Source organism: Anastrepha ludens, chromosome X (genome assembly GCF_028408465.1).
Source record: "Anastrepha ludens isolate Willacy chromosome X, idAnaLude1.1, whole genome shotgun sequence".
NCBI classification, from domain to species: Eukaryota; Metazoa; Arthropoda; class Insecta; order Diptera; family Tephritidae; genus Anastrepha; species Anastrepha ludens.
In genome coordinates, this window is record NC_071503.1 from 39,206,979 (window position 1) to 39,231,235 (window position 24,257).

General features: G+C 36.3%; 1 protein-coding gene across 1 annotated transcript; it reads left to right on the forward strand.

The window, feature by feature from the left end:
- The first annotated feature begins 1,417 nt into the window (after positions 1-1,417).
- Positions 1,418-2,297, forward strand: LOC128869952 (uncharacterized). The gene is made up of 2 exons (XM_054112549.1): positions 1,418-2,218; positions 2,274-2,297. The coding sequence occupies exons 1-2, from the start codon at positions 1,418-1,420 to the stop codon at positions 2,295-2,297; spliced, it is 825 nt and encodes a 274-aa protein (XP_053968524.1).
- The last annotated feature ends 21,960 nt before the right edge of the window (positions 2,298-24,257 follow it).

Below are 24,257 nucleotides of genomic sequence, written 5' to 3' on the forward strand. Positions count from 1 at the left end.
GTCAAGAGTTCTTTCACCTTGATTGTGTTGGTTTACTACAGGCAGATGTGGATTTCTTGCTCTCATCTGATAAACCGTATCTCTGCAAGGCCTGCTCTGCTGATAGACGCTCTTCCATTAGGTGTCAAACATTATCAGTACTTTCGGCCGAAACAAAAAATAATAATCATGATGATACAAATGTGCACAATAATAAGCAACAAATTACATTGCTTGTTGTTGTTAAAGAACTAGCTGCGCTTAGAACGGAAAACAGTCGCATACTATCTGCTGTAATTGCTCTGCGTGAAGAAAAAAAACAAACAATGCAAAAATCAGATGATCTTCTTGCAGAAATTCGCTCATTGCATTCTAAGCTTGAAGCAAAAGATGTCGCTCTCGCTACATTAACAACTGAGGTAAAAAATCTCAAAAGCATTGTTGCTAACTCTGCTAGCGTTCTCGGTAGTGCAAATTCAAAATATGCGTCCCAGAATAGACATCCCAGTGGGAAATGGTAACAAAAAATAGTAGACGGAAATTTAATAAGCCTATTGTGATTGGTTCCAATAACAATAATGAGCTACAAGTGGTCCCAATATTTAAATGGCTACACTTGTCGTCATTCTCGCCCAATGTCAATGAAACTGATATTTTGACTTATGTGTCGAAGCATGCTGAAATTGAAACTAAGTCTTTGGTATGCTACAAACTTGTTAAAAAAGATACGGAATGGATGGGTAACTTTCAGGTAAGTGTCGCCAAACATATGTGCAAATTATGTGTCACTGACGACCACAAATTGCAAAGTTGCCCGAAGTTCCGGAAGTTAAAGGTCACCGATCGCATCGCGTGCGTCAAGAGCAACAACTGTTGCTTGAACTGCCTGTCGTCAGGACATACGGTGTCGAGATGTACGAGCTCATATAACTGCAGCACATGTCACTCAAGACACAACACGCTCCTGCACATTACAGCAGTTCAACCAAAAGCAGCAGCTCTTAAGGAAAGCAGAGATCCCGCTGATGACCTGCCCTCAACATCCAAGGAGGCCCTAAAACGACTTGACTCTAATAGGCCAAAGGATAGCAGAACACATAATTTTAAATCGTGTTATTCCAATACGGACAAAGGGGTTTTACTGGGAACAGCCATGGTGAATATATTCCATAATAATGTAAATTTTGCAGCACGAGCTCTGATCGATTCTGGTTCTGAGTGTTCGTTCATCACTGAACGCCTCAAACGTAGAATCAACCTGCCATCTAAACGCTTGCATGCCCAAGTCTCGGGCATCAACAATTCGATATCTGCGCAGGTAAGACAAGCGTGCTCATTACAACTGCGGTCGCCTATCGACCCTTTTGTAAAAATAAATACAATTGCGCTAGTTTTGCCGCAATTAACTTGAAATCTGCCAACTTGCCTAGTAAGCGCAATGACAAGGCAAGCATTTCCAGATCTCACTTTGGCGGATAAGAGGTTCTTCGTCAATGAACCAGTGGACCTTGTCCTTGGCGGAGACATTTATCCCCAAATTATTTTAAGCGGCTTGAAGAAAAATGTACTAAGTACACTTCTTGCCCAAGAGACTGTATTCGGGTGGATACTAACTGGTCGAGCTGAAACGGTCAACCCACCAAACAAAATAGTTTCTCTTTTCAGCGAAGTCACACTGGACAAGCAACTAGCTGCCTTTTGGGAATTGGAAGACATCCCAAGAAAAGAAAGGCAGACAGAAGATGACGTGTATTGCGAGGAATTATATCGGACCACCACGCAGCGCAACCAAGATGGAAAATATGTCGTCACCTTACCCTTCAAACGGGATTTTCCATCAACCATCAAGCTGGGACCGTCACTCAAGAGCGCCTGCTCTCAATTCTTCCGGAATGAGACGCGTCTCGCGAAAAATCCGTCCCTGCAAAAGGAATACACTAGAGTGGTGGCAGAATATGAAACGCTAGGTCATATGGAGAAAATCACAACCAACATACCTGCAGATGCAACTGACCACTACTTCCTACCTCATCATGCCGTCATGAAGGAAGAGAGCACCTCCACCAAAGTGCGCGTGGTATTTAACGCCTCATGCCCGACTGCCAATGGATTGAGCCTCAACGACGTCCTTCATCCAGGTCCGGTATTGCAAGCAGATATGACTGTCCTGATCCTCCGCTGGCGATTATACAAGTATGTCTTCAATAGCGATATTGAGAAGATGTACCGTCAGATAATGGTAAGCAATACTCATACTAAATATCAGCGAATAGTTTTTCGCACTTGCCCGAAAGACCCAATCAGTCTATACGAATTAAAGACTGTTACTTTCGGCATAAATTGTGCTCCTTATCTTGCGATAAGGACATTACTTCAATTAGCTGATGCTGTTGGAAAGGAGTTTTCAAAGGAGTTGTGCAAACGTGGTTTCAATCCAGCTGATTATGGATGTAAATTCGGCAGCTGCCTCCATTGGCCTCAAATTCTCTTACCGCTTCATCTAATCCTCCTTGGCTTTTAGCTGCCTTTGCTTCCCATTCCGACTTGTCCTTCATTGAACGCCATAAATCTCCATCTTTTTTTTGGCCACTCCGGTTACTTTAATGCCTGGATTTTCGCGCTTAACCTGATCGCGTGCATTGTTGAGCCACAACATACATATATGCGGCAAGAGGACGCTTTGGTTTGCCAGACATTTTAAACTTTTTCTTTTCTTGCGTTCGCGAGTTTATATGTAAAATATAACTGAAATTGCAAAATCTCGTCTTAAAATTGTAAAACGACCACAAAACAAACACTTTTTAAAGTCACTCACGTCAGCGTCACACGCCGTCTACACATGTGAAAAGGAAATAGTGACGGCCATTAAGGAAATTAGGGATTAAGAAACAAAAACAAAAATACCCTACAGGAATGATATAAATGGGTTCTACATTCCAGGGATAGTTTGCGTAAAGTAACGCAAACTATTAGTTTTTTCTAACATCATGCACTTATGTATGCAAATGCTACGAAAAATTTTATCTATATATATACATATAATTTTTCTTTTTTTTTCTTCTTTTGCTTATCATTTTGTTCTTATTATAGCCAAAATAAGAACAAAAAGAAAAAAAATATATATCATGCACACCGCGGGAGGACACCTTGTACTTGGTTACGATCCACACATAGCCAAGACACGATCCTCCCATGCGGCGAATATTGCAATGTCCATTAGTATGTACCCACCCCCTGGCGGTGAACATACATATTAAAATGACATTAATATGTGATTGTACCCAATTAGGTACATTTTTTGTTTTGGGTGGCAGGGTGTCTCATAGGGCCATGAAAATTCCTCATCGCCAAATAACAAAAAAAAACTACTAAAATGCCTAGTGCATATATGCTTAGTGCATAACAAAAATATATATATTATTTTCCTTTGTAGTCTCCTTCGCTGTGATCAGCACTGCACTGACCAGCCAAATGCACCACAACCAATTATAAAGCCGTGTACACACTACACATTTTCAGTTAAAGGAAAAAAAAAAAAAAAATTTTAAATTCAAAATCCTTTTGTTTGTAAAAAACAAAACAAAGGACTGAGTCTAGAGCGGAAACTAGGCCTTTTCGCCTAAACAAGCAGAGCGGAAACTAGGCCTTTCCGCCTGAACAAGCAGAGCGGAAACAAGGTCTTTCCGCCGCAATGAAGATAGGGGATTGGAGACGAGGCCTCTTCGACCCCAGCTGCAGCATGAACGGTGGCGTGCGCGTGTATCGGAAACCAGGCCTTTTCGACCACGTGCGCAAGCAACTATAATGCGTCAAGGACGGGCGACGATACACTGGCGACTAGGCCTCGCCAGGTATCACGGCCCTAATATGATTTGTTCATAACGAATCAATGAATTTTAATATAATAAATTTTACTTTTTTTGTGTGCAATAATAAATCCACGTACATAAAATTACATATCTTTGCAGCATTTCAGACGGCACCAGCAGCCTCCGATGTCTCACCAATACCGAACGTTGGCTGACACCTCCGTCCTAAAATAATCATTGCTTATCGCAAGGGGGCCGGCATTTTTAGGCCGCACCCTAATATTCAATATAAATTTTTAGCCACCCTAATGGGAACTGCGCCTAGCGTTCCGACTGTTGCTAACCACCGTTTCCAGTCGCTGCAACGTGAAGGCCGTTAAAGTGGGTAACAGCGGTATATGTCGGACGTGTTTTTCTAATCGCTCTGTATTTTTGCTATACAAAAGTTATTTCGACATAATATAAAATGGCATTTTAGTGTTAATATCAAAAATTAAAAGACAGTGACTTTATGCTATATTTATTATAGTCTGAACTAAATTCAAATTAGTGTAAATAAAAAACTAAATACAAAACAAGACAAATATGCCGTGTGTATGTGGACAAAAAGTTGATCGTCCTCAACCGAAAGTGCAGTGTGCTGAATGTCAAGAGTTCTTTCACCTTGATTGTGTTGGTTTACTACAGGCAGATGTGGATTTCTTGCTCTCATCTGATAAACCGTATCTCTGCAAGGCCTGCTCTGCTGATAGACGCTCTTCCATTAGGTGTCAAACATTATCAGTACTTTCGGCCGAAACAAAAAATAATAATCATGATGATACAAATGTGCACAATAATAAGCAACAAATTACATTGCTTGTTGTTGTTAAAGAACTAGCTGCGCTTAGAACGGAAAACAGTCGCATACTATCTGCTGTAATTGCTCTGCGTGAAGAAAAAAAACAAACAATGCAAAAATCAGATGATCTTCTTGCAGAAATTCGCTCATTGCATTCTAAGCTTGAAGCAAAAGATGTCGCTCTCGCTACATTAACAACTGAGGTAAAAAATCTCAAAAGCATTGTTGCTAACTCTGCTAGCGTTCTCGGTAGTGCAAATTCAAAATATGCGAGCTCCTTGCTCTCTCCTCTTTCTGTTCGTTGTCCGCCTAATGACCATGAAAACAATGCGCTGAACTCTGCTGCTACGTCTAAGCCTGCGTCGCAAACATCTGCTTTGCATGGTTCTGCCGTCGCTAAGGAAAAGAAAGCTAAGACTACATCTAAGACGGCTGCTGCTACTATTACTGCACCTGCAAAAGTTACCTTTGCTTCTGTTGCTGCTTCATCTCAGGTCTCTGCGGCTTCTGTTTTAAATGCTGCTACTGAATCTGTGCCCGCAATACGACAGACATCCCAGTGGGAAATGGTAACAAAAAATAGTAGACGGAAATTTAATAAGCCTATTGTGATTGGTTCCAATAACAATAATGAGCTACAAGTGGTCCCAATATTTAAATGGCTACACTTGTCGTCATTCTCGCCCAATGTCAATGAAACTGATATTTTGACTTATGTGTCGAAGCATGCTGAAATTGAAACTAAGTCTTTGGTATGCTACAAACTTGTTAAAAAAGATACGGAATTAAATACACTTAGAAAAATTAATTTTAAATTGGGAGTATCAGAATGCTCTTTTGAAAAGGTGCTCAATGCGGACATATGGCCAGAGAGTGTAAAAATCCGACCTTTTCATTTTTTTCAAAAAAACGATTCACCAATGCATCAGCAATAAAAAATTGTGCTCTCAATAATGGCCAAAAAAATTTAAAAATGTACTTTCAAAATGTTTCTGGATTGAGAACTAAATCTAATCAACTTTTAGCGTTTAGTTCGCACATGGACTATGATATTTTTGTTCTCATCGAGACATGGTTAAATGAGAACTTTTTCGATAATGAGTTTTTTGATCCAAATTTATACCATGTCTATCGTAAAGACCGTGATGTCGAGAAAACTGGTCTCTGCAGAGGTGGAGGGGTTTTAATAGCTGTTCAACGGAAGTATAGCTCATCACTAGTATCTCTGAAAAACAATGATACACTCCTGGATCAGCTGTGTGTCTCTGTGCATGGTGCTTCAAATATATTGATTTGTGCGTCATATATTCCTCCGTCAAGTATTGATACACTGTATAAAGCACATGTGGATAATGTTTTAGCTCTAACCTCAAATAATGGCAATTTTTGTGTTCTTGGGGACTTCAATTTGAGTAATATTGAATGGTCTAGTTTAGATGATAGTACTGCATTATGTCCTAACAATGTTAGTAGTATATATGAAATTTATTTGATTGATAATTTTTTAAGTTTTGGACTGGTTCAGATAAATAGTTTCTCAAATAGTCTTTCTCGAATTCTCGATCTCATTTTCATTACTGACAATATAAATTTTTCTTTATTAGAATGTGTAGACCCTCTGTCTACTCCTGGTCTGCATCATGTACCACTTGTCCTTCATATAGAATTCTATGAGTTTAATGATTTTTATTTTGAGAATGTGACTTCCAATTTTTGTTTTAAAAACTTTGATTTTAATATAATTAATTCAGCAGTTGATATTATAGACTGGGATTCTTTATTTACTGGGGTTGAAGTTGCCAATTGTTATGATATTTTCAAGCATAATATAAATGATATCTGTAAAAATAATATACCGGTGATAAAAAGGACTAGTTATAGAGTACCGTGGCATACCAAGGAACTGAGAAAACTAAAAAATTTGAGAAATAAATATTTCAAAAAGTTTAAGTTTTCTCATTCCTTCACAGATAAAGATAAATATCTACAGTTCTCTAGAGAACTTAAATCTTTGGATATGGACTTAAAGCGAAATTATATTCTCAAGTTCGAATCGGACATTAAATCAAATCCTAGTTCCTTCTGGCGTTATGTTAGATCTAGGAAATCATGCTCAAGTATTCCTTCGGTTGTCTTCTATAACGAAACTCAAGCACATACTTCTACAGATGCAGCCAATCTTTTCGCAGATTTTTTTTGTTCAAATTTTCAAGTAGACTCTGATTTAATTGATGAGTTTCATTCGAGCATGAATTCCTCAATCAATATTGGCTCGTTAACTTTTACGCTTTCTGATATCGAAGATGGAATTCGGCAACTCAAAACATCAACAAAAACTGATGTAGATGGGCTATCTTCGTATCTTCTTAAAAACTGCTCTGCAATTGCCTATCCACTTTTGTTAATGTTTAGCAAATCCCTTGATCGAGGAGAATTCATAGATGCCTGGAAAGTAACAACCATTAATCCAGTATTCAAAAGTGGAAATAAAAACAATATTACTAATTATAGACCAATTGCCAAATTATCCACGGTATCAAAATTATTTGAATTAATAGTGAAAGATAAAATCTATTTCGTAGTTAGTCGTTATATTTCAGTAGACCAACATGGCTTCATGAAAGGTAGATCTACTGTTTCAAATCTTGCTGTGTTCTCTGAATATTGTATATCATCGTTTAAAAAAAAAACTCAAGTTGATGCTGTGTACACAGACTTTTCAAAAGCATTTGATAAGGTTAATCACAGGGTTTTAATTTCCAAATTGAGTGCTATAGGATTCCATTCCACTCTTTTAAAATGGATTAAATCCTATCTCTCCTCTCGGAAATGTGTTGTAAATGTTGATGGTGTGTCATCTATTTCTTTCATTGCGTCCTCTGGGGTACCTCAGGGAAGTATACTGGGCCCCTTACTTTTTATACTTTTTATTAATGACATTTCTAGTTGTTTTAATAACGCAAATTTTCTCTTGTATGCCGATGATTTAAAGATATACTCGAGGATTGCAAGTACAGTGGACTCTTTAAACCTTCAATCTGATCTAGATAACGTTGATTCTTGGTGTAAAAGAAATAAGTTAGATTTAAATATAAGCAAGTGTTTTTATATTTCTTATTCTAAATCTTGTTCTCTTATACCCACTTCCTACCACATTTGTGGTTCTAGCTTATCTCATCGAAGTGAAATTACTGATCTTGGTGTGGTATTTGATTCTAAATTCTCTTTTCAAAAACATTTAAATCACACTATTTCAAAGTCTTATTCCGTACTTGCGTTTATTCGACGTTTTAGTTCAGACTTTGTTGATCCATATACTCTAAAGTTGTTGTATACGTCTCTGGTGCGTTCCAAGTTAGAATATGCCGTCTTTATTTGGAGACCATATTATGCTTGTCATATTAGTAGGCTTGAACGTGTCCAGAAAGCTTTTGTGCGTAATGCATTGCGTTCTTTAAATTTCACTGATCCAATTCCATCCTATAAAAGTCGGTGCTTGCTTATAAATCTAAAATCACTAGATATTAGAAGGACTATTCTCTCCATTACTTTCCTCTTCGATTTGATAAACGGGGTTATTGACTCCCCATCGCTACTCGAGAAAATCAATTTCAATATTCCTCAGCGAAGTTTACGGAATCATGATTTTTTCCGGTTAGGGATGGCACGAGCTAATTATGCTTCCAATGCTCCGATTTCTAGAACTCTGGGTGATTTTAATTCGCTTTCAAATCATACTGGCCTGGATTTCTGTTCCACAAAGAATCACTTCAAATTGGTTCTAAATGAATTGTTGAACTAAATTCTTAGTATTAATCTAATCTTCTTCTGTAAATTATAAAAAATGTATTCTTTTTCTTTCACTCATTACAATTGAAACTAGTTAATATAATTATAAGTTTAATTTTACTTTGATTAATTTATTCAGCATTAATCTGTTTTCATAGTCTGTAAGAAATATTGTATTTTTAGACTATTAATTAATTAAATAAATAAATAAATAAATAAATAAACCCTGGCATTTCCCCGCCGAACAGTTAAAACGTTTACCGTGTTAAACGTTGTTCGGCGAGGTTACTTTCACTTTAACTTTAACTATAACACTTCGATTGTACAATCAGGAGAATAAGGACGTGTCAGCCAGCCAACAGGTAATATGTCATAAACTATTAATTATACATAATCTAATAATACATATATGTACAATAATACGTAGGCAACGTATTGCATATATGTATAGTTCTATGCACATAACCATATGTATATCTATATATATATACTGCAATAAACATTGACGAATATATACTGACACTGTGTCTTTCATTTTTATAAAATATTTCATCGGAGCGACCGTGGAGGCCCACATTTCAAACCGCCCACTGCGTCGCATCCGAGCGAATACACGCACTGCGACCAGAGTTGATCTATTGTGAAAGGCCTATTTTGTAACCCTAGAGTTTTAGGCTTTTTAGAAATTTTAGCACAGTTTTGGGTTTGTTGTTCCAAAGATTGCATGGAGATACTACGATACCACCAAGGTGGTGAAGTCTTTGTCTGCCCAACGCAGGACATTCACAAAGCACATGTTCTGAGCTTTCTATGTCCATTTCGCAAAAGCGGCAGACATTGGTCTCGGATAGACCAATGTTATTTAGATGGTACCTCAGGCTGCAGTGACCTGTAAGGTATCCAGTTAAAAGACGCAGATCTACTCTGTTTAGTGAGAGAAGTTTGTCAGATATTCCTTTGTTGGGACTTAGGAATAGTTTAGCTTGACGCTGACCGGCACAGTTTAGCCAGTGTGCGGCAAGTTTTCTTTCTTTTGTTAGTCCACAGAAAGGCTCAGGACCAGTAAGTTGCATATTTGCTCCTTGTTTTGCAAGGTCATCAGCCATTTCATTTCCCACATGTCCTTCATGTCCCGGAATCCAACATAGTGTTACTGTGTTGAGGTTTCCTAACGTATTTAGAAGGTTTAGGCAATCATTTACCAATTTAGAGGTGATAGTTGTTGATAGAAGGGCTTTTAGAGCCGCTTGGCTATCTGAAAGTATGTAGATGTGAGTACCTCTCATTTTCCTCCTAAGGCATTCTCTCACACATATTTCGATGGCATGTATTTCTGCCTGGAATATAGTTGGGTAGGATCCCATCGGAATCGATTTTTTGAATTTGGACCCATTGATTCCTGCCCCTGTTCTACCATTTTCCATAGCTGGGAGCCAGGTTTGAAAGTGATAGAGTTAGTTCTCCAGTCTGTTCGTTCATTGAACCTCATACCTTATAAGATATGTTGTATACTAATATATGTATATAAACATGCATACATACATATACTTTGGTGCAATTTTCATAGTCTAATATACATATGTATGTTGAGAATAAGACGGTGATAAGAAAAGTAGGAAATGAATGGGAGTGTTTCGAGTGTAATGTGTCTTGAAAAAGTCAAATCGATGATAGTGCCTCTTAGTGTTGTTGACTTATTAACGTCTGATGCACAATCGAAATTGAACATATCTGTCATGAATTTGATACATTTTCGTAATTTTTAATGTTTGTGTAAATGTAACTTGATCAATTCCATTGCGATTCCATTTACTTCCTTCTCTATATCCATACAAAAAATCTATCAAACAAATAAAATTAAAATTTTCTTTTGAAAAATGCAACCATTCCATCAGTATTTTCTTATAACGTTGTCACGTTAAACTATCGTCAGTAAACCGACTTTACAGACAACCTTTTTCTCTCTCAATTCCTCAGCTGCTGTTGATTTGGGAATAACAGGCAAAGTTTGTCGAAAATCATCGGCCAAAAGAATTAGTGCACCACCAAATATGTTTGTGTTATTTCGAAAATATTTCAGTGTTCTATTTAAGGCTTCCAGTGATTTTTTATGAGCCATCGTACATTCATCCCATACAATAATTTAACATGTTTGTAAAATCTTTCCCATTCCAGAATTTTTAGAAATGTTGCAAGTTGGTTATTCACTTACTTGCATATTTAATGGTAACTTTAATGCAGAATGTGCAGTGCGACCGCCGTCCAATAAAGTTGCCGCTATTCCAGATGATGCCAAAGCCAATGCAATATAATATTATTCTGTGATCGATTGGTGGCCAAAATTAACGACAACAAAAACGTTTTTCCAGCCCCACCTGGTGCATCTAAGAAGAATATTCCTCCTCTTTCATTTGCAACATTGTCTATAATTTTGTCATATGCCTGCCTTTGTTCTGTGTTTAATTTTGGTAGGTTTGTTGTTACAAATGTGTTCAGATCATTTCGATCATATTCTTTTTCACGTCTTAATTCTGCATTGTATGCATCATGCATCGGACGATTTGGTGCGATCATACCTAACTCACTCAGAGTTTTATTTGCAATCTTCAGGCAAAAGTCTTCGATTTTAATTAATGCCTCATTATATAATTCATCTGTATAATTCAAATTTGGATTTGCAGTAATGCGACGTACTTGATGTAGGATATCTTCTGTCATGTATTCTTGGTAAGTACTCCACAATTCTTTTGGGTTTGCTGGGAAACATGTAGCAATAATGATGGCAAATAGTGTTCTTATTTGGTGTGGAGAACTTGTTGCACATGCATGCATAAGAGTTGCATCCCACTGATTATCATTTTCAAGCAAATTCAATTCTTTGCATGCTTGCTGATAAGTACAACAAAGATGACCATTAACTCGTTTCAAACTTTCGAATGATCTTGGGCCGGGAATATCAACTAAGAGTAAACGTAAATAGAAGCATTCCACTTTACTTGGATGCACAGTGTAAAGTCGTCCGATTGCATCACTCAAATGAACACCTGGATATCCATCTACAGGTATTCCTCGTTGCCTTCGTACCCAAGACCTTGATGATGCATTTCAAGTATAATATTTAGGAACATTTGAATAAAGCAATGTTCTTGCAAATGAATCTGTTTCACATAAGTTGAAAAACGCAGTTAGTGTTGTTGCTGGTGGTCGTTCGGCCATTTGTTGAGCAGTATTTTCAGTGAAATAAACACTTTGTTCATTTTCTAAATGGACTCACAAATGAATAACAACTGGATGGCGATCATGAATCGGAAATGATAATATTCTCCAAATTGCTTCGTTGCTACTAATGTATCTTCCTATTTGGTAATTAGTAATTTCATCATTTCGATTTACAACTCCAAACTTCCAACTCAAACTTCCTTTATTGATATATTTGCATTGTATTTGATGGATTTTACAGAGTTATAATATTCAACATTTATATGTGCGTTAAATGTTTTCGATAATAATTTGGAATACGGAACCATCCAACGGTTATCGATCTCCACATCTTGATTATTTATTTTCACAGTGACTGTTTTTCCATTATCTTCTGGTGATCTTCTACGGTACAATGGATATCCATCATTTCCAGTCATTGTTTCAGCAATTAATTGCCTTGGGTAGTTTTTTGAACATTTACCATCAACCATACATGGAGAATTTTGATTTAACGTACCCCACGGTCCATTAATCCTGTTTTTGGTTACAGTAGTATGTAATTCTGGATCTTCATTTATATCTGGAATTTCAGCACACAAAATATGATCAATTTTATCTGTGGTTAGTTTTTGTTTTAACCAAATCAAAATATGCGCATGAGGCAAGCCTCTTTTTTGCCATTCCACAGAATACATGAAACATTGTACATCTCCGTAAACTTTATGTTTTACAATGAAATCCATTAGAGACTGTAGCTTTCGTCTAAACACTCTTGCAGTAATGTCATGCCTATCAGTAGCTGATTGCCCAGTATATAAATGATTCTTAATATCATCCCATTTCGGATTGCATGTGAAAGTTATGAATAAGTCGGGTCGACCATAATTTCTGACATAACACATTGCATCTTAGGCGTATTCATGCATATGCCTTGGACTGCCTGTTTACGATGAAGGTAATATTACCATTTGACCAATGTTATTAACGTTGGTATCGTTGTTAATTGCATCTCGTAAATGTATGTATTCGTCACAGCGTAATTTTCTTTGGTTGAATCTAATGTAATTCAATCGTTCTGTTTCTATTTTCGCATACATGTCAACAATATACTGATGAAATAATTTACGACATTCTAAAATGTGATTCTCTTGATTTTCTCTTATCATGATTCTGTATGCATAATAATTCATTGCGCTTACAGTTTTCTTTTTTCTTGACCATTTGCTGGATTTATTTGTTTTATATCAATCGAATAACCATCTTCACCACGACAGAACATAAGAGGATATTGTAATGCATCATATTTTCGATGCGTTTCATTAACACGTTGCAGTGTATCATTTCTTCTTTGCAAAACAATATCTCTTGGTTGAAATTCATCTCCACATATAACAATTGCAACCTCGTTGTTTGAAGTTGGTTGATTGTATCTTCCACGATGTTCGCCGGCAGGCGTTTTATTTGCATCAATTTTAATTTTATGGTTATCAGATGACAATCTTTCGATTGTTGTTTTAAAACTTTGCACCAAAACATTGTGTGTGTGTAATAAACCTTGTAACTCTCTCATAATGACTCTGTTTATATATCTGGAAAATGCACACCGTGCTTCAAGTTCATCATCGTTGTCATTAATGAAATAAATTTGCAAAAATTTTGACTCTTGATCGGGTAGTGGTAGTAATGAACCTATTAAGTGATATGCTTGCCCTTGAATCTGAAAAAAGCCATAATTTGTGTCCATAAAATCTAATGATTCATTAGATGTGTCAGCGAATGTTGTTGAACGTTGAAGTTTACGTATTACCTGGAACATTGGCATAAAGTTATCGGTTATAATTTTTCCAGCACCAAAAGATGTCATTTGAAAACATGAATTATATGTGGGAATTTTTTCAAGAAAATGTTTGGAATCGGGTGATGTTCCCGATAATAATGTAGCTAATGCTTCGGGCGGATATTGTATGTCTGGTAAACGAAGTTTTCCTGCAGCGCAACACATGCCTGGTGTTTCAGTTTTGAATTTCAATGCTTGACAAAATCCGCAAATTTTATCCATACTTCCAATGACAACGTATTTGTGAGATGAATAATCACGTTGTGGATTATATTGAAATGCTGCACCATTCAAATTTACAGAATTGATATTTATTGGCCGATTTTGAGAACGTGACCTAGTACGATCTCTTTGTTGACTGAATCTATCAGCATGATTTTCCTCACTTTCATTTTGTCTGTGATTTTGAACATTTCAATTGTGACCTGTATTACGTCCGATGTTAGCATGTCTTCTACCTCTTGGCATTTCTTTTACCGAATCAAAATGGTCTTCTTTATGTCACTCTGAGCTCTTGATTGCTAATTTTCTTGTTTTTAAACTGGAATTCAAATTACCATACTGTTAGCGCCCTCTTTTAAAAATATAATTGAACTGTGAGCACGCGTTGAAATGAAAATTACACAGAACAGAAATGGGAAATGATCATCAAAAATAATATATATTTTTGAAATTTTTCTTCAAAATATCTACGGAAAGTGTTAAAACAATCTCTTTTCTTAAATATCTTAAGTAAAAACTTCTAAAATATTAATTATTTTTGCCGATTTCTGTTGTGTGTATTTTTCACACCATTTATTCACTGTTTCACTTGTTATCAATCATTTGCAAAATTAATATATATTTTGTAAATTTTTCGTGAAAATATCGTTGGAAAATGTAAAAACAATCTCTTCTCTTAAATATTTCTGACGCACTTTTTTTATCTCTTTGGTTGATGTCTGGAAACTGCTTCACTTGAACACTTTACCAAATAAAACACTTTCTTGTTAGTTTTAACACTTACTTTCACTATGCACTATTACTGATAACCTTTGGTAAAATTCTAAGAAAACGGCCTTGCTTAAGTACTTTTTTAGCGATGACCTGTTCAGGTTCGCCGAAGCGTGGGTGTAAAGAAGAAGTATTTAAGCAAAGTGTTAAGTTAGTCACAGCAGCATTGTGTTACGATTAATTATTGCAGGCGGTCAGCTACAGCTGTGCCTGCTAATTTGTATGTTTCTATTCTATGCGAATGCAGGCGCGCAGCCACTGCTGTATGAATATATGTATATGTATGTATGTTTGCATTCCCTTGAAATGTATGTAATGGAATGAAAATTTAGGCATAAATACTGCTGCGTTAACGTGTACATATGTGAGTAAAATGTACGCTCCATGCAATCGTTTACAATAACAACCACTCGCGTAAAAAGAACGCTGCCTCGTGTACACTGTGTGTTGACGAAGAAGTAAAGGAGATTTTAACCAAACATAGTTAAAAGCCTTCTCCACATGAGTCTTTTCAATGTGGCAAAGTTTGGTTAAAATCGGTAGATCCATTCTCCGTAAAGTTCATCACAACGCGAAAAACGGCTGAATTTTTATATGTATAGATATGAAGGAAAAAATGTATCGTAATATTTACCTCATACCTTATAAGATATGTTGTATACTAATATATGTATATAAACATGCATACATACATATACTTTGGTGCAATTTTCATAGTCTAATATATACATATAACTTAAGCCCTGACCGATAGGAGCTTCCAAAAAATTAAAGTTGCGGTGAACCAACTGTTCACCGATAACATAAAAAACGCGATTTCAATTGTTCACATATAATTTTTATTCCGCACTAGTTGCGGTTCTGATTCTAACTAAACTTTACAAATTATAATTCTTACCAACTAACTTCTTAACCTAAGCTAATTCGCCAACGTTGCAGTTCCCACTACTTGCTGGTATTTCGCAATCGTTGGGTTGCGCGTGTTGGCCAATATGCTGGCCTTGCAATTCCCAAGCATTGGATATTGCAATTGATCGCTTGCGCGTGTGTCGCGTGTGTCGCGTCAGCGAAAGTTCTTGTGTGAACTTTAATTGGAGCAATGAACTCACGTGTAGTGCAATGTGATCACAGGGTGCGACGTTGGGAAGTGTAGTGGTGTATGGCAACATAACTCCTCCCCCTTTAAAGATCTGCGTCTCGCAGATCAAAAGACGAAAATTGCGGGGGGGTAAAATGTTGTAGAGAGTAATTACAGTTTCCTGGCGACATGTTGATACTGACTGGTGTGGCTGGCAGGCTATTGTCCAGCCGATGGATTTCAGGAGCAGACTTTCCTCTAATGATTTTGCTGTTGTTAGTGTTATCTGACCAATGAGTCGGGATTTCAACTGGCGGAAGGTCTAGCTTTCTATTGTAACATCTCCACAGCATGGCGGCAATAAGAACAATTGCGCATATCGAGAGGATTTCTGAAGCGAGAGAGAAATTTACCTTTTCATTAACGTACCCAAGATACCTTATGTTTTCCATGGTCAGGTCGTGGACGTATTCTAGGTTGACCTTCATTGTATGGCTCTTCACCTTTGATAGTACTGCTGGAAGGGCCTGTGCGGTAATAGTTTCATAACTAGAAAATATATTACTTGGTCACCAATGGTGACTGTTTCGTTATTTAATTGGATTACGTAGGTGCCATTTACCGTAATAGAGGCATTGCTATTTTTGATTAATCCTTGGAAGTTTGATATAAACACGGTGTTCTCGTTTATCAGCTCTATTTGTGACCCATTCTGTCTGATGAATTCGCAGTTGGCTTCTCCACCTTTTAGGAGTCGCGGTAGGCAACTGCTTTCTTCCAGTTTAATCAAGGATTCTGATTTACATACCGTGGACGAGCTGATTGCCAGGCAATTCTTCGTTAGACCGTACGTCTCTTCCTGGTTGACAAGCATCCTGTCAAAAGGGAGATTTAGTTGCCTACCTCCATAGATTCCAGCGCGAGTAACCAAGAGATTATATTTCTTAGTTGTTACTTTTGGCATTGAAAGGACGTAGAGGAGAAGTGTCCCGTTAGTCAGTACCGACGGTTGGCCATATTCGATTGCTTCTATTATATTCTGATATGGGAGCGTTTCTGTTTCTGATAGAATTTGGTTAATTTCGTCCATATCCAGTAGGTTGGTGTTGACAATTCCATTCTTTGCCAACTGACATCCCCGCACCATTTCGTTTACATCCTCGCGAAGAAGAAAAATGTTGTGAAGTGCGTTTTGTCTGAGTTCCATGATTTCTGTTTCCTTTGCCACGTTATTCGTGCGATCCACGACCTCGTCGATTTTTCCCAATACCTCCTGTGTAGTCGTGAATAGTTTCTTATTAACCCTGTATTGATGGTTGCTATTCTGAATAATCTGATTTTGACTATGCAGGATATTGCTCCAATCCGTTGCGTCAGGTGATCCTGCTATCCATTTCCACGCTGAGCCTAGCCAGTCAATAGATCGAGTATTTCTTGCTCTACCTGTGTTGCCCATTAGTTCATGAAGTCGTTCTAGCGTTTGATTGATGTAGTACTGTGCTAATATCTGGTCCTCAATTCGGTTTGTTAAGTTTTCCATTTGCCTCAAGGTTGTAGCATATTGTTGCAGATTGATGACGTGTACCAGTTTGAATGACCCGCCAATGATCCACCCGTTTCCATTTTGGATTGTTACGATCGGAGCCTTGTAATTGAAAATATTCAGACCGCTGATGGCATTTGCCAGCAGTGGGAATCTGCAACGCAAGATGTTAATTCTAATTTAATGTAGTTAGTAAGTTAGTAGTTGTTAGGTTCTAAGAAGGTATTTCGTAAAAAGCGAAAAATGTTGTTGATAGTAGGAAGGTATTATTAGTAAGCGGAATTCTCAGGATTAGATTTAATATCATTAGACTAGTGTTACTATCCTGGTTTAGGATTTTAGCTTTTCCTGCGATATTATTTTGTTAGTGTGTTAGTGGTTTACAAGTTATGTTCCTTTTGTATATTTTTTCTTTTGGATAAAACGATTTTTTATTATGATTAGTAGGGAAGATTAAAAAGAAAAATTTGTTTAAATTTACTTTATATTGTTATTACAAAAATTTTCATAAATAAAAATAAAAAGGAACAAAAAATTAGGAAAAAAATAAAATGGTAAATATGTTGGGGTTTTTCCTCTTTTATTTTTGTTGTTAACGATTTTTTCGTTTTACAAAAATTTTCTTTCTTTTTTTTTTTTCTTTCTTCTCCAACGGATTAGGCGAAGGAGGCATTTTAAATTTTATTTATTTTTTTTTTCTTTCTTCTCCAACGGATTAGGCAAGGGAGGCATTTTAAATTTTGTTTTTTTCTTTCTTCTCCAACGGATTAGGCGAGGGAGGCATTTTAAATATTGTTTTTTTTCTTTCTTCTCCAACGGATTAGGCGAGGGAGGCATTTTAGATTTTGTTTAGGACAGAGGGCCATACTGTTCTCGAACCAGCTACGGAGAGATCGCCAGAATCCCGTTTGGAAGTAGTGTAGTCATTTGTCAAATTCGATGGCACTACGAGCCTACTAGGGCACGATTCATCCCACTAACAAGCCCGCTCTTGTAGTAATGACCATTTCCTTTTGTTCTGGACTAGAGGTGTTATCATTTCTCGAACCAGCTATGGAGAATCGCGTTATCCGGTTAAGGCACGATTTGTCCCACTTACAAGCCCGCTCTTGTTAGATTAACTACCCCTTAGTACCAAGTTTTATTTCTTATTTTAGTTTATTTCAGTATAATTCTTTATTATTTTTTATTTTAATGTTTTTTTTTTTGTTTGTTTTATTTTTTTTTGTTTAAGTGCTAGGATATGTATTCCTGCGTTTCACATTTTTTATGTGAGTTTTATGTATTTTCTTGCCACTTAGCGTGGTGACTGATACTTTATTGTCCTTTGCAACAATTTCTTTTTTATACACCGGTTTTTGCTTTCCCTTAATCTGCTTGTCCTTCACGTATATGACATCGTTTTCGTCATAACGCTCCGGAAGAGATCTTTTCTTATTGTGACGTTTGATCTGGTCTAGCTGCTTTTTTGTCAGCAAGGCTTTCAAATATTTATTGGTTTTTCTACTTTTTTCTAACAGCTCCTGATAGTTAGAGGATTTTGCTCGATTGAAAAATATTTCACTTGGTTTTTGGTTTATAACCGAGTGAATTGAAATATTGTATCGATCCACTGCTATGTTAACTAATTCTTTTGTCCTTAACTTTGGGTTGTCTATCTTCAGGCATCTAATTATTTCAATTAAGGTAGAGTGGAGTCTTTCTACCTGACCATTCACTTCGCTTCTTTGGGATGGTGTGCGATACAATTTTATTCCTAAAGAGTCTAACAGGTTCTGGATAATTGGACTAATTAAAACGCGCTCGTTGTCGGTCACGAGAATATCAGGTGTTGTAAAATAGTGTAGGAGTTTTATTATTTTGTCCTTAAGGTGCAAAGTGGGCTTGTTACGTAAATGGAAAAGTTTCGCAAATTTTGAGAATTTGTCGATAACACTGAGGAATTTCTCCCCTTGAATTTCGAAAATGTCCAAATGGATTATCTCACAAGGACGTGATGGGATTGGTGTTTTTTGCAGCTCTGGTGCATTCGGATGCTTATCGTATTTACTGACCTTACAAGTTTCACAGGACGAGACATATCCTTTGATTATACTGTTCATTCTGGGAAAGTAGTATTTCTCCAGGAGTTGTTTCTTATTCTCTGTGGCATTGCGGTGAGCCCTTCTATGTTCTCCCCATATTATGACGCAAATCCTATCCGGATTCCTCAAATCTTCTACCATTGCCTGAGCTACTCGGATCTTATATTGCATAAAATTTTCTAAATATACCTTCTGGAGTAGTCCTAATTGAGCTTCTGGAATCTTAATACCATTGATTACGTTTGGTCTTAGTTTTTTCTTGAGGACGTCGATAAGCTCTGCTTCGCTAATTCCCTCTGACCCTAGGTAGTGTCGCGAGTAACCGGGATGGGGTTCCTCGAATATTTTTTCAAAGTCTTCTCAAATGTTTTTGAAAGGCTTCTTAAATATTTTATGTCAAATATTTTTGACAGACTTATTGAATATTTTTCAAGGCTCGCCAAAGATTTTTCTGAGCCGAGCAAAAATGTCTCAAATTTTTAAATTGTATAATTTTCAGAGTACGAAAAACTAAATTTTATCGTAAAAAAAAATTCAAATGGCTTAATATTGAAATTAAGCACAAGTGTTGCACAATTTTGCAAAACTCAAAACACAATTTAAAAATTTTGCACAGAAAATTTTGCAAAAAAAAAAAAAGTTATAATGATTTGAAAAAAGATTTATAAATTCTCTAGCATTAAGTAAGAAAAATAGCTATTTCCAAAAACAGCAACGCAAATACTTCAAATTTGATTTTGAATTAAATTTTATAGTACTTTTTTGTAATTTTTCAACAATTTGAAGTTAGAAAAAAAAAGTACGCTACGCATAGTTTTTACGTGCTTGTAGTAGCTCTTCAGCAGAAAGCTTCAAATACTTCAAAAATGATTTGGATTTAAATTCAGCGGAATTACTACAAAAATGATTTTGAATTTAATTTTATAGTACTTTTTTGTAATTTTCCAACAATTTGAGGTTGGAAAAAAATTGTCAGTCAATTCAAAAACTATTTGCTGCGTTGTAAAGACAAATAGTTCCGAAATTTCGAAAATGGCAAACGAAAAATTTACTTAACACAATTATTTATGCTCAACAAAAATAAAGGTAAATTGATGGTCTGCAAAAAGTTGTTGTTGCTCAACATTTCTCGAAAGTTAATTAAGAGAAAATGCCAACTAGCTGTACAATTTTTTAAAAATTGATTCCTTGTTTTTATGCGTACAACTACCGGCGATCATTTCCTCTCTTCTCGTTCCAGGTTCTGTGTTAGGCCTTGCAAGGAGTCATCTCTGTTCGTTGCTTCCACCCTATTGAGACGCTCCTCAACTTCTTTACTTTACCAAGAATGGCATTCAGAGCGCCATTCATCTCTGTGAGGGACCTCGAAATCTCGTCGGAGTTCATTTTCTTGAAAATAGAAATATATATAGATAGAATAGATTTGTAAACTTACACAAACCAATATTTCATTGGCTTCTTGAAAAAACGGCGATACCAAATGTTTCCAAATTCAGAGTTGTCAATTTTTTTTTTTTTTTTTTTTTTATTTCTTGATTTTTGGTATGCAAAATAAATCAACGCAATCAACTTTTCCTTTTTTTCCGAACTTGATTTCTTTTACACGAAATTTGCTGTTGAATTGGCAAATATGCACAAAAGCACGCACACACACAGCTAAGTATTGCACTTCACAAAGGATGTTTGACTGATTTTACAAGCACCAACTGGCATTCCAACAAAGCTTAATTTTTATCCAAAAAAAAAAACGAAAATTCTATTAAAATTTCTTGTTTCAATTCGTTTGTGGCAAACCACGTAAAATTTAGTTCAATTAGCACTTTATGTTACAGCAACTGCCTATGCCGATTTGTTGTTGACTTCGATTTTGACTCCGTTTTCGACTTTGCCATGGAAAATTTTGCTTGGATTTTACACTTTGACTGTGTTGCTTTGGCACATGTAGAAAAATTTTGTTATTATCGTTTACTGTGTTTTTTTTTTTTTTTTTTAAGTCACTTCAAACCGACTGCTCGGGCGCCACTTAAGCCCTGACCGATAGGGGCTTCCACAAAATTAAAGTTGCGGTGAACCAACTGTTCACCGATAACATAAAAAACGCGATTTCAATTGTTCACATATAATTTTTATTCCGCACTAGTTGCGGTTCTGATTCTAACTAAACTTTACAAATTATAATTCTTACCAACTAACTTCTTAACCTAAGCTAATTCGCCAACGTTGCAGTTCCCACTACTTGCTGGTATTTCGCAATCGTTGGGTTGCGCGTGTTGGCCAATATGCTGGCCTTGCAATTCCCAAGCATTGGATATTGCAATTGATCGCTTGCGCGTGTGTCGCGTCAGCGAAAGTTCTTGTGTGAACTTTAATTGGAGCAATGAACTCACGTGTAGTGCAATGTGATCACAGGGTGCGCCGTTGGGAAGTGTAGTGGTGTATGGCAACATAACTTATATGTCCTATGCCAATACATATAAACATGCATATTATATACAATTTCGCGCAAATGTACGAATCTACATATTCTGTACGCAAGCAAATGTAAGGTAATGCACCTTGCTCTTACTGCAAGCGAGAGCGCGGAACGAACGACAAAGAGGCACAATCGCTCCCGCGTTCGGCAACGTTCGACATCTGGCTCTCTCCTACTTGAGTGAGCATATACATGTATGTACCTATATGCGCATATGTATATAAATTCACATATTTGTATTTGCATATGCCTTCTTCCTATGTGCATGGTAATGAACCATGACTCTATGAGGATTATTAATTTGATTTATTTGAAGAATTTAAAATAAAACCAATTGTATCACCATTATCCTTACCGAATTTATAATTAGTGACGACTAGTTTTCAATAATACCTGCTGTTTTAATGTTTTTATTATTATATATGAAGTAAAAAATGTATACCTTATAAGATATGTTGCATACTCATATATGCATATAAACTTGCATACATACATATACTTTGGTGCAATTTTCATAGTCTAATATACATATGTATGTTGAGAATAAGACGGTGATAAGAAAAGTAGGAAATGAATGGGAGTGTTTCGAGTGTAATGTGTCTTGAAAAAGTCAAATCGATGATAGTGCCTCTTAGTGTTGTTGACTTATTAACGTCTGATGCACAATCGAAATTGAACATATCTGTCATGAATTTGATACATTTTCGTAATTTTTAATGTTTGTGTAAATGTAACTTGATCAATTCCATTGCGATTCCATTTACTTCCTTCTCTATATCCATACAAAAAATCTATCAAACAAATAAAATTAAAATTTTCTTTTGAAAAATGCAACCATTCCATCAGTATTTTCTTATAACGTTGTCACGTTAAACTATCGTCAGTAAACCGACTTTACAGACAACCTTTATCTCTCTCAATTCCTCAGCTGCTGTTGATTTGGGAATAACAGGCAAAGTTTGTCGAAAATCATCGGCCAAAAGAATTAGTACACCACCAAATATGTTTGTGTTATTTCGAAAATATTTCAGTGTTCTATTTAAGGCTTCCAGTGATTTTTTATGAGCCATCGTACATTCATCCCATACAATAATTTAACATGTTTGTAAAATCTTTCCCATTCCAGAATTTTTAGAAATGTTGCAAGTTGGTTATTCATTTACTTGCATATTTAATGGTAACTTTAATGCAGAATGTGCAGTGCGACCGCCGTCCAATAAAGTTGCCGCTATTCCAGATGATGCCAAAGCCAATGCAATATAATATTATTCTGTGATCGATTGGTGGCCAAAATTAACGACAACAAAAACGTTTTTCCAGCCCCACCTGGTGCATCTAAGAAGAATATTCCTCCTCTTTCATTTGCAACATTGTCTATAATTTTGTCATATGCCTGCCTTTGTTCTGTGTTTAATTTTGGTAGGTTTGTTGTTACAAATGTGTTCAGATCATTTCAATCATATTCTTTTTCACGTCTTAATTCTGCATTGTATGCATCATGCATCGGACGATTTGGTGCGATCATACCTAACTCACTCAGAGTTTTATTTGCAATCTTCAGGCAAAAGTCTTCGATTTTAATTAATGCCTCATTATATAATTCATCTGTATAATTCAAATTTGGATTTGCAGTAATGCGACGTACTTGATGTAGGATATCTTCTGTCATGTATTCTTGGTAAGTACTCCACAATTCTTTTGGGTTTGCTGGGAAACATGTAGCAATAATGATGGCAAATAGTGTTCTTATTTGGTGTGGAGAACTTGTTGCACATGCATGCATAAGAGTTGCATCCCACTGATTATCATTTTCAAGCAAATTCAATTCTTTGCATGCTTGCTGATAAGTACAACAAAGATTACCATTAACTCGTTTCAAACTTTCGAATGATCTTGGGCCGGGAATATCAACTAAGAGTAAACGTAAATAGAAGCATTCCACTTTACTTGGATGCACAGTGTAAAGTCGTCCGATTGCATCACCCAAATGAACACCTGGATATCCATCTACAGGTATTCCTCGTTGCCTTCGTACCCAAGACCTTGATGATGCATTTCAAGTATAATATTTAGGAACATTTGAATAAAGCAATGTTCCTGCAAATGAATCTGTTTCACATAAGTTGAAAAACGCAGTTAGTGTTGTTGCTGGTGGTCGTTCGGCCATTTGTTGAGCAGTATTTTCAGTGAAATAAACACTTTGTTCATTTTCTAAATGGACTCACAAATGAATAACAACTGGATGGCGATCATGAATCGGAAATGATAATATTCTCCAAACTGCTTCGTTGCTACTAATGTATCTTCCCATTTGGTAATTAGTAATTTCATCATTTCGATTTACAACTCCAAATACTGCCATGTCACTTCCTTTATTGATATATTTGCATTGTATTTGATGGATTTTACAGAGCTACAATATTCAACATTTATATGTGCGTTAAATGTTTTCGATAATAATTTGGAATATGGAACCATCCAACGGTTATCGATCTCCACATCTTGATTATTTATTTTCACAGTGACTGTTTTTCCATTATCTTCTGGTGATCTTCTACGGTACAATGGATATCCATCATTTCCAGTCATTGTTTCAGCAATTAATTGCCTTGGGTAGTTTTTTGAACATT

Coding starts and splice junctions, on each gene's coding strand:
- LOC128869952 (XM_054112549.1), top strand. CDS start 1,418: ATGACAAGGCAAGCATTTCCAGATCTCACTTTGGCGGATAAGAGGTTC. Junction 2,219..2,273: donor AGATGTACCGTCAGATAATG/GTAAGCAATACT, acceptor CTTGCCCGAAAG/ACCCAATCAGTCTATACGAA.